General features: G+C 41.0%; 1 protein-coding gene across 1 annotated transcript in view; it reads left to right on the top strand.

The window, feature by feature from the left end:
* Positions 1-4,488: 4,488 nt before the first annotated feature.
* LOC125283896 (AT-rich interactive domain-containing protein 1B-like) overlaps positions 4,489-12,336 on the top strand; it is a 151,284-nt gene continuing 143,436 nt past the window's right edge. The window contains 1 exon segment of the mRNA XM_048227432.1: positions 4,489-4,732. Within this exon segment, the coding sequence (XP_048083389.1) occupies positions 4,646-4,732 (87 nt within the window). The 5' untranslated portion in view covers positions 4,489-4,645.

Here is a 12,336-nt window from a genome sequence, read left to right on the forward strand (position 1 = left end):
TGATACAAACACAGAAAATGAAAGTGGCCCTGGTGTCAACATTTTAGACCACAATCTTGTTTTAGATAAAGACTTTTCATGGAATTGAACATGAATATCAACACATTTATAGACATAAAAGGTTGCCAGGTATGTTGTGTGTCAAATGGTTGGACAAACTTAACCACTGCATCGGCGTACTTACACAAAAGCTATTGATCCTGGAAAATTTGCAAGGGGCCCTCCCGATATCTTGCTCTACCTGACACTACAGTATCATGTGAGGATGTGATTATATCTATTTAAAGCTCTTCATAGGACCTAACACTCAACTTATCTTGTCTAATTTTTTTCATGGACTGTAGAATCTTCAGATTGACCTATAATCTTGTTCTCTCTCTTTTTTAATATAATGATGTCCTCTCTTGTTCCTCAGGGATAATCTTATTACTTGCTTGTCCTTTATTCTCTGTGTTACTCCCTTATTCTTCATTCAATTATTTGATGCATTTAATATGCTAATTTGTAGCACTATATAATTGAGGTCTTACATTTAAAAAGTCTGGTCCAATTTTTAGAAGATTATGAATTTCATCCTTTGGATTATAGTCTGCCAAAAAGATGGAAAAAAATCCTCCTATTATTTTTCAGGCTATTCAAGCTTAATTGTAAAAGGCCTTTGTCATAAAAAGTCAGTCAGCCAATTAAACCCAATTTCTTCTTGGTTTTAGATTGTCGATAGATGGCCCAATTAAGAACACAAGACTGGCGAGTCGACTGTTGTGTTGTCATTGTTCATCTGTCCTCTATAGCTTACCTGCAGTCCCAGAACTGAAATTATACCATATGAACATAAATCAGATGTCAGTGTAACTTTACATAAAACCATAAATCATGTGAACATAACTCTGTCAGTATAACATAACATAATATCATATCATGTATGAACATAGATTGGACATGAATGTGTTACAGTTTTAAATATGTGCTAGGTCTGATTTCATCTGTATAGCAGGTTTTTGAATGAGGCCAGTATGGTAGAACAAAGCAAGCAGTGGAGGATTGCAGTGAGCATTTCATGGGAAAGCTAAGGGAAATGTCAAAGTGATTAGAGTGTCTCAGGCTCTGATTCATGCCGTGGCTCAACAAGGGACTGTTTCACTGAGGAAATCTCATTCCTGAAATATTGAGTGACTGTTGATTCCATGTCAAAACATATTTAAAATTTGAATGCTGTCATTGTCTCTTCGGAGGATGTCTCCTTTCACTGGTGTCACAGGAGGCACCAACCACACATTTTCAATATATTCAAACCCTCTCTTTTCTGATTGTCTGTGTGACATTTTAAGTGGCAAAATAATGTGCTGGGGATGTTTTGAAATTGTTTGGACAGATCACTCAAGGGAGAGGTCTTTGATTGGGAATGTTGACAGAAAAGTGTAGTGACACAAGTGGGGAAAATTAGCTTTTCATTTCCATAGCTGAGAAACACAGAGCAGAAAAGAGAAAAGTCTTCACACAGATCTATTACCTTCATCTAATTGTTTGAATTATAAGATTGCCTGTTCATTAAGGAAAGTGAACTGTGCTGATTATCCTCCACCCCAGCATATTTCAGCTTCTAATAGATTAGCAGAGAGGGGAAACGTATGAGAAATTGGTCATCGTTTTTTCATAGTGGAACTAAGCCTAAATGGAATCATCATTCAAAAAACATTGTGTATTAGCACTTAAACAATGTAGTAATATCTACTGCACTGTGACATCTAGATAACACTCTCTGTACTTTATAACAGCTACTCTATGGTGTGCGTTCCTCTTCCTGTGAGTCATGTTGATGTGTTTGCATGTGAGTTATTTTGGTTGGGCAGGATACTGAGCGTCGAGGCGTGGGAAGGGGCCTTTCCGACAGAGGAGTGACGGAGGAGTGAGCTTGCATGCGGGCCTCGAGCTGGGACTGGGAATGTTCTGTCTGCGTAGGAGCAGCCCAGCCGTGAGAGGACGAGCTGGTCAGCAAGATTCCCCCCTCCTGCTCAGAACCTAAGGCTCTGCTCTGCTCTGCTCAGCTCCGCTGGTGCCTCTGTGGGAAGAGTGGCTTGGGAGGCCAAGTTATCCTGGCCGGAAAGAATGAGCTCGTGGGGCAGCAGCTGTTTGGCAGAGGTGGGCAGGGGTGGGTGGACTGTGAACTCAAACTGATCCATATGGTTTGGACATCCAGCCAACAATTTGGACCCACACAAAAATAAATATAGAGCAGAACATTAATCTCAGCATGAAATGCTTAAATATGGCGCAACAAAAAGACAGAAATTTTGAATATGAACAATATTTTCAAGACATTTTGAATGTGCCAAGAGTAAGAAAGAGAATGTGGCTTTTCATATGCTTCTATATATGTATTAGATGTACCTTCACATTATGACCTGTTATGGGATGATGACAACAACAGTGACTGATCTAAAGCAGACACTGTTAGCCATACAAGGCCATTTTGGCTCACAGCGGCTAATCACATTAGCCTATAACGTGATTTATATTTTGTACAAGAATAGAACCCAAATTAGCTGCCACATCTCCCTTGCAATCTTCCTGACTGGCATTGAGAAGATGAGATTACAATGGAACACTAATAAGGGTTTTGACATTCATGACATGACCACGCGATAGGCCCTACGTTAAATTTTCCTTAAATGATGCTCTCCCCCTCTCTGTCTCACCTCATATGTCAACCGTAATATCATAAATACCCAGGACACCTGAGATGAATATGAGTTGCATTCAAATGCATGTAATCTACATGGTATCTCTGCTTTGGGGGAAGGGTGGGGGATGGGACAAGAAATTGATTTGTCTGCCATCACTGATGTCTAAGACAACACACTGGCTATTCTACTGAAGTGGAGGCACTGGCAGAGTGATTGGACAATGGGCAGTAAGAGATGACACAAGTATCCCCTCCTTTGAACACAACAGCATCAAATTATCCACTTGGCTGTTAGTATTATCAGCCGATCAGCCTCATGACATAATTGCAGGATCTGTGTCTTGTTCGCTCCATTACGTTCACAAAAGGCCTCAGAATTAAACCACTTTAGTGAATAAAGTTGAGCACACTTGACTTTTATTGAGAGATATTTCCACATCTGATGCCATTACGGAGCACAATGGCATGACTGCCAGACAAGCAGAGCAGGAAAGGTACGAGACACAATATGAAGAACAGTCTTTCATTTTTGCATCGTTAATACGCCACACACCTTGTAAAGTCTAGACCACATTCTTTGCTGTCACCACAACCAAACATGAATGAGGTGTGTGTGGTGCAGTGTTAGTGCAGAGTAACATGACCATTTTACCTCAACCAACTTGACCATTTTACCTCAACCAATTACAATGTTTTAAAGCTTAGGGGACTGCAAACCACTCGGGAACATGCCAACTCCTTGCAAGTCTTTGTCATAATTTATTTTGAGTTGGATGCCAAAACAACTGCAGAAATACAAACCTTATCTAGTCAGGTTGTATAATTAATCAGATTTAATTAAAGTGCCCATTGTAGTTTTTTTTTGGTAGTTTTTCGCTTTTTCGTATATTTTTTTCTTTGCGGATCAACATTTTTCATCATTCATTTTTCTTTTGTTTTTATTTTGTCCCTCAAGGAAGCACAACCTGACAGACTTATCAGCTAACATGCCCAGACTCATTTCTTCCTTTCACCACAACTGACATAAATTGGAAAATATCACTTTGATCTAAGAAGCGAAAACAAAAACAAAAACCTAATTAGTTTAATTTGCTCACATCCAAATATGCATGGTTACCAAAGCAGAGAGGTCTGAAGCACATGAAAGAAATAAAGACTTGCAATCAATAGGACACAATTAATCATTCTGTGATTTATTTTAGTCATTTTAGACCCTCTCTAACACTTCTTTGTCACTGCCAAGCTGCAGACATGTTTCATTCTCTGTGCAGGGAGATTGATACAACCGCTGTGATGTATCAAGGCCCTGCACAGAAATGCCTGCCAAGCCAGCTCCAGTCCCTGGAGGTCTTGTAAAAGAAATCCTGGAGTGAAATACTACAAGCCATATTATGGTGCTTAGGCGTTCATATTGCTCCATGTAATGCCTCATGTTGTCCTCAGTAATAAAGTAGAGGGGGTAATACCCCCACAGAGCAGCTAATATGGCAGGGCTGAGATCTGAGAATAAGTATTAATCTCACCGCATTGTCTCTATGATATATGTTTTTTTTCTGTAAATGGAGCTGTAGCTTCAAAATATTCTTAATATTCCAATTATTGTGAAAAAAAAAATGTGTTTACCAATAAATGCTCATTTCACATAGGTAATCTAGTACCTATTATGACTGTAATAAGAAAGCACAGTAAAAAAGAGGTCTTTTTTGTCTCTTTTTAAGTTTAAGAGAATACAGCAGCCATAAGGATTCATGCATACGTGGTGCTCAACTGCTTAATGCTGTGAGCTTAGCGCTCCCCTGCTAGCTTTAGCAATGACTGCTGGCAAGCTCTTACCATTAAGTTTTCACATCAAAGGGATTTAGTCAAATTCAGCGCAGACGGTTAAAAAGTGGGCTCGCTGTGGATCTTGTAAATGCAGTCTTTGAGTTGTGCATCTCAGGGGACACTTCACACACGCAGCAAATGGAGGGTCTCTCTGAAGGGAAGAGGGAGCCAGTGACAGGCGTCAAGAAGGCTCCATGGAGCACTGCTATCACCAGCTGGGCTCAGGTAAGTGTTTTCCCACCAAAAGGCTTCTGTCTCTGTAATGTTCTCCTCTGAGGATCTGTGTTTGTGTGTGTTGGCTGTGTCTTCCAGTGGCACTGTCTGGTATTTAGCTGTATCTGCCTTTGCTGATGTGATTTTGTCTCTTGTTTTAGCATCTTCTTGTCTACATCACTCTTGCTTTTTCAAATGCCAGTTATTTGGGCCTTAAAATACACACAGGCTTGGCAGCTACACTTACCCTTAGACTGTAATTGTTCAGATTCATTTTCCAAGCAAAAACCCATTTACTGAGCTCTATTGTGACTCCTCTGGATTTATTTATTTTCCGCATTTTTGTGGTCATATTCAATGTTTTCCCATTCACAGAATTAGAATACCTATTCTTGTTTCTATGTTTTCATTACATGCTTTCTCTCCCTGAGGGGTGAGTCTCAGCTCCCCTGTTGTGGAGGCAGTGCCCCTTCAAATGCATGAGGTCTTGACTACCTCAGTGTGGGTCCTTGCAGACTGATCAATGCAAATGTTGTTATTTAGCCAAGCCTGAAATTAAAAGGCTTTCGGATCAATCGGATGTGTTTCCACGCAGCAAGGTGGGCTCGCAGCAGTCGCTCTCTTGCTTTCATGTGTAATAATAAAAGAAGAGTCCCCCTGGTCGCTGAACAGTCCTCTGTTTACCTCCTTGTGGTTACACAAAACACACGCAGCAGTATCTCACTGTCAGTCACACTCACACACGCACACAAGCACACTCAGTCACTCACATGCACATGGTTTGGAAAGACCGCATGGTTGAGAAGGGCTACATTCAGAGCTTTTTTGGGCTGACCCACTTTCTGTGCTTGGCCATGCTTGTGCTGCCTGTGCCGGGGGAGATCCCAGCAGATTCCCCCTGAAGAGGAGGCTCAGTCTCCTGACAGTCAAGCACTGTGGCAACGCTACACCCTCCACACACACACACACCCCGCCATCCTCACATTGAAAATAGTGTTTTTTCTTTTCTTATGAACACACAAAGACAACGATTATTTTGCATATTCACTCTCCTCCTCCTCCTCTCTCTCCCTCTCTCTGTCTCTGCAACACACTCACATGCGCCATGATACTTGTCTCACCATTTTAATTTATCAGCTTCTCTGTCTTAAACGCTACAACAGAAATACTGTATTCCACTTTCACTCTTTCTCTCTCTTAGACAAAATAGATAGTCTCCTCTAGCAGCTCTCTCTGATCTGCAACATGGCCCCGTCTGCATTTACCATTTCTGTTAAATTGCTCTAATCTCACTGTATCATAGGGGCCTTAGTGGTTATAAATTAAACATAAATGCAAATTCACCATGCCATTGTTCCTCTCCACTCCTTCAAATAGTGCAGTGTGCATCTGTGGATTAATACAAGAACACTATGCTTGCTTAATGTGCAACGTAACCGTAACAGCTTCACAAGTAGAATATAGGCAGCAACTATAACAACAAACTCATAGACTGGTTAGCACTTAAACTCTGTCAAAATAAGTAAGTTTACTCTAACAGACGTTAAATCTGCATTTTTTCTTTTACCTTGTTTTGGGTCTTGTAGAGTTTTCAAGTTGATTAATTTAGCAACATAATAATTAGACTGCAGGTTACTCTATGTGCAAGCCAGAAAAGCTGGATTCAGATAGTCTTGGTGCTTGTAGTTCCCAAAACGTTCCACTAGGGGTCCTTTCTTTCAAATGTTGGTAATCGTGACTGACGGCCAACATGAGTGACAGTGTTCAGTGTAGACTTTTACAGGTCCTTAGATGTCACTGTTGCATTCATTCACCAAGGCCTGGCGCATAATGAACCGTTGTTTTCATACAGTGGACATAAGGCGATTATTGAGCGATATTAAACTGAATAACCAATTCATTAAAAGTCAGAGTTACATTTTATTGGCCTGTGTTGCCGTTTTACCTGTTGTGTCAATCATCATCATTATTCTTTTCCCAACGTGCAAGGAGAGCATATTAAAGAAAAACTTAATTCGCCTTCAGGATTTATAAACAATAACATTTAATTCTAAAAGGTAATATTTAGGCTAACATATTGTGTAAAAAAACAAGCGGTAGAGAAGGGATAAAATAGAGCTAGGCACAGTGGGCTAGATATCAACCCTGCGTCAATTCAGGCCCACGTGGAAATATTTTTGTCACTTTTTTATGTGCATGCACTTTTCAGTTCAGACGTTGTTCTTATTAATGGTAGGCTACCTTATAGGCAGCAATATCATCATATAGCCAATGGAAAGGGTTTTCCCCTCTTCGCTCATGTGTCATGACAGATGGAAAATAGTGTAGAACAGACTGAGCGGGGAAACTGCAAATTAGGCTATATTGACCTAATAAAAAACGAAGAAACAGCACTGCTTCAAATAAATATAGCCTATCAGGTAATGAACAACCCATTGTCAGATCTACCGTATCTTCTACTTTTTCATTTCCAAAAGATGTTCACGTTGTTTTGTTAGTTTTTTTTATATTCTTCATCGACTATTAGTACTTGGGTGCTTTGAGCGTCTACATATTAACACGCATATCTTGTGATTGCGTATGATGCTGTCTCCCGGAGCAGTAGAAACTGGATTGAGCCGTAGCGGTGGGCGAAAAGCAAAGCCAGACACAGATCGCTACAATCTAGAGAGCACAGGCAGGCTATACTAAGGAAATGATAATGTCAACAAGAAATGTTCAAACAAACAGTGATATTTTCATATTACCTCTGCGGAACTAGCTAAATTATAAATGATGTCTTTCAGATTACAAATAGATCATGTGTATGACAATTCTTGAGACAGTAAATGGTTATGTCTATGAAAAGTATATTTGCCTGGAAAAGGTATGTGCCATTTTCGTGCTCACGGGGTCCTAAACAGCCAAGAACGTCGTTAGACGAGCCAAGAAAAACTCATCAGTATGTTTCTCTTGTTAATAATGATAACATGAAGTTCTGTGAGTCAATAATAATCTCCTTCAGACTTAAACCAGTAATTTTCCTTTGAGCACATTTGTGGATCCAGTCCGTGTTTTCCCCATAGCCGTCGCGCCACAGAGAGGTGGATAACAGCAGTTGGAAATCTCTCTCATACCATGCTGGGCCAGAGGGGCTCCGTGAGACATGCACTCACCCATATCCGGGTTAGAGAGGAAAAGGATGAAAAAAGTTTCATTTAAACCTGGACTAAAACTTTCAACATGAAGCCGCACTGACGCGACTCCCGCTGTTGCTGTCAGTGGATCTTTTTTTTTGCTTCTGATAACACAGCAAAGACGGCTCTCTCGGCGCTTCGTTTGTTCTATTGAAGACATTTCCTTGTCTCTGTTTGTCCGTATTTCTCTGGTTAATTGTTTTGCGTGCGCATTTTAGGTTATTGCCGGGGGATGTTGGAGTGATCATGGCCGCGCAAGTGGCATCTGCCCCGGCCGCATCTAATAGTAAAAATAAAAATGTATCCGGAGGTTTGAGTCAAGAATTAAACTCTGGAAAATCAGGAGGGACGACACAAGGATCTGGCGCAATGCACGGAGCCGGAGACGGGACTGCAACTCTGAATAATGTAGACCATCGTCTACCGACTGAGTTGAACATGACCAACAGAACTTGTACACCAGCGAACAGTAATTCTGACAAGCCGAAGGAAAGTGGAAATATAACAACTTCTGGTTCTTCTTCGTCTAACTCTACAACCTCTCCGAATATGGAAACTGGTTTGATATCAAATCATAAACTAAAAGGCATTGCTGGAGACCTTCCTTCATCTCTCAATCGTGCGCCTCAGCAGACACAGTTCAATCAGTTTTCACATCATCAGCGTCAGTTACAAAGTAACAACATCAACAAGAACCAAATAATGACACCAGGAGATAACGACAATCAGCAGCACGGAGGAAAAGAGAATGTTTTGGGGAGACATGTTGAACATCAGCAAATGCTGAATAAAGGTGGGGAGGATCAGCCTTGCAAACCAGACCAGATGGGCAGTAGGTATGAGCACGCCAACTTTGGACCAACGAACAGCAACAACCACGCGCATAACCCCAGTGGCAAAAGTGGTGTTTCTGAGTTTAATAATTATTATGGTAATTCCAGAGCAGGGCCCTGCTTTGATCAACATGGCGGCCAACAAAGCCATGGTATAGGAATAATGCACTCTTCGACAAACAATAATGTGGAAAACTCGCATGAAAGCTATCATAACACCCAGTACAACCATTACCCGGGGTACCGACAGGGGTACGGTAGCGCCGGCTACGGTATGATGGGCGGCTCGCGTCAGGGTAATAACATGTTGATGGGCCCAAGCAGCAACTCATCTGGCCAAAGCAAAGGGTTGGCATCTGCAAGTTCTTCTGGAGGAAATATCGGGAGCTTTCAGAGATTTCCTGGACAAAGCCAGCACCCCTCGGGGGCTACGCCGACATTGAACCAACTTCTCACGTCTCCGAGTCCCATGATGCGGGGATATGGTGGTGGCTATCCAGACTACAGTAGTTCTGCTGTACCCCAAGCGGGCATGGGGATGAGCAAAGAAATAAGTTCGCAGTATGGGTCTTCGGCTCATGCATGGGGAGGCCAACGAAATCATCCAGGAATGAGTCCTGGGAACGGACAAAGTCTCAACAGACCTCAGGTAAGGAGCACCTCTTAATCGTCTCACTGAAGTGCTTGTGTTTTACTGACCGTGGACTTCATGTTCGCCATGCTGACTTTTGATTCTAAAGAGGCTATAAATGATTAATATGTAGCTATTGCATTCGTGCGCGTAGCACAAACACTGTAGCCCTACATTACGCACACGTAACATCGCTCGTAATGTTAGAATTACCCTACTATACCAATTCATGTTTACAGTAGTCACCTCCTTATGTCTTCTTCCTAAAGTCATACAATTATTCTGTTGGTTAACGCGCAGTACTAACATACCCTATAGTAGATTGAGCCGCTTTAATGCTGCCTGGGTTTCAATTTCCAGTTTTTGTTACGAAGATTATTTGAGTAAAATGCCTCTCAGACCTCGATGTGATTATGAACACGTGCGCCTCGCTGTCGAACTTGGAGCTGCCCGTTTGAATAATACATTATACATGGCAGCAGAAAATAGAGCCATGAAACTTTAGAAGCTAAGTCGCAAAACCAGTTTCATTTGTAGATGTGTGGCTAAAATGGTGTGGCCTGCAAACAACAGCTTTTGAATTCGTCGTCTTTTTCGCTTTTCTGAAAGGTGACATTGTGTTTGCATGTCTTCTCCGTTTGAATTGCGGAGGCAAAACAGTTTATAATAGTCTTCGGACAGCTGGCTCCGAGTTGACATCAAATCTGACACCTGATTGGCTCTTCGTATCCATGGGGCCTTTTGTAAATAAAGAAAAACGCGCGCTCACGGTGACCGTGCAGCTGCTATTCATACAGGCTCGAGCTGTGGTTGAAGGTGATGATGGTGTGTCGAATAAAAGGCAGGTAAAGAACTACATGAAAATTATATCGCTTTAATGACTTTATTACGCACAGTAGACTATCAAAATGTTTGACATATCTTTGAATTGCACATTACACTATAGATAAATTAGAACGCTTGTGTGATGAAGGGCTTTCACCTTAGGCCTAGTAGCCTAATATCCCCCCGAAAGTTATCCTACATCCTATCTTAGTATACATACTTAGACCAAATATAAAGTACTACATTATTATAAAGATGGCATGAACAATATTTCAGGAACAAAACGGAGTAATAATTTTGACATAACCCGGTATCACATTGTGTTCGTCTAATATTGTCGCCTATACCTTACACTCTATCAGCCTTCTAGAGAATTATTTCTCTCGATTTCCACACATAGCTCATGGCCTCAAGATTTTCATATAACATATACTAGCCTTCTTTATGTTATGTAGGCTATACTATTCTAACTAAATATCTATTAGTATTAACATTATGGGCATAACTCTTCGGGCATAACATTGTCATAACAAAAGACATAATTTAGGTTATGAAAACAAATGTGACAACTGCCCCCAGGCTAGCAACAATTAGGTTGCAATATTGTAGGTGTTAAATAATTAAAATAAAATTGTGTGAAGTCTAGATTTTACATTGACTAAAAATAATTTCGAGTGAAAAGACATGTGTTGGTAGTTTACTTAAGTACTTAAATTCCAGTGTAGAATACCAACACAAAGTGGAGCCATAAACTCAATATTTTGACAGCCATTTTTCTGTGTTTAGGATGAATTAACTAGTAGCCAAAGCCCATCTGGAAAAAAACGTGCCTTTCACTTGTTGCCAGTTTTCTTTTCCACCCCCCAATTTTTCTGTCATCAGGTTTAGTCTAGACTGAAAAAAATAACTCTCCTCCACTACAAGCTTGTTACCCCACTTTTTCCTGGCCAGTCACCAGTTATCAGACATGGGGGAACACAGCCTCTCTCTCTTTCTTCTTTCTCTCTGTCTCTCTCTCTCTCTCTCTCTCACGTGCACACACACACACACACACACACACACACACACACACACACACACACACACACACACACACACAGGCTTATCTGTGCAGCAACAGCTAAGGGGAAGTGATGGGCTCCAGCTGAAGTTCTCCACTGTCAGGATAGCATTGTTCTGATTTCAATTGATTCAGCCGTTAGAGGAGTTACTCAAGGCTCCAATGCAGCCAAGGACAACTAATGGAAGAGGGTGCTTCTGTGAATGTCTGTGTAGGGCTGACCCCATAACCCCACTCCCCCATGACCCCATTCACTAGACATTTTTGTCTGTGCACAAAGCAGTTACAACATTGCTTAATATCAGAACTATGGAAAAGTTTTTCTATGCATATGCATTTTTCTATGCATATTTGTGTTGTTACATACTTTTGGAAATGTCACATTATTATTATTATTATTATATTTAGTGATGACATACTATACAAGATATTTCTTCTAAACATTGAATGTATTTTATTTGGAAATAGAACATTTGAGCAAGTGTAATAATAGCTTAATTATATTTTTACTTGATATAGGCAACAATAAAATACAAGAATAATAAATGTATTATATAACATCATTATTTCCCGTAATTTAAATGGGAATGTCTTTAGCTAGATGATGCAGGAATAAAAAAAAAATCTGTTATTAATGGAAAAACTCTTTGTTGTCTGAACCATAAGTAGGAGATGCTGCTGGTAAAGCTGTGTGTCTTTAGTCATGCCCGAGTTCCGCTGACCACAGCCAGGGAGGTGGTGCCTGGTGCCTTATCTGTGGGTGAGAGCCGACGGAAGGAGGCACGCCAGCAGCTGCTCCTGGCCCGTGCTCTTGTCCGCCGCATTTGCTTTGTTTGTGTTGGTTTGTTTACATGTCGGCCTCAGAGCTGATTAGGAACAACTGAGTGAAATTTTAATTTGCTCTGTTGCTCCTGATAAGGGGCCTGGCAGTGTTTTCATCTTCCAGGATGAAACGCCACGTGCAGGAGCGTAATTGGCAGATGGGTTATCCCAGGACTGCCCGTGGCTTTGTTAAAATGCCAATTAGTTCTGATTCACCATGACAAAAAAACAGAGAGAGAGAGAGAGAGAGAGAGATACAGTGATACAGA

The sequence above is a fragment of the Alosa alosa genome, chromosome 19 (assembly GCF_017589495.1).
Source record: "Alosa alosa isolate M-15738 ecotype Scorff River chromosome 19, AALO_Geno_1.1, whole genome shotgun sequence".
NCBI lineage: Eukaryota > Metazoa > Chordata > Actinopteri > Clupeiformes > Clupeidae > Alosa > Alosa alosa.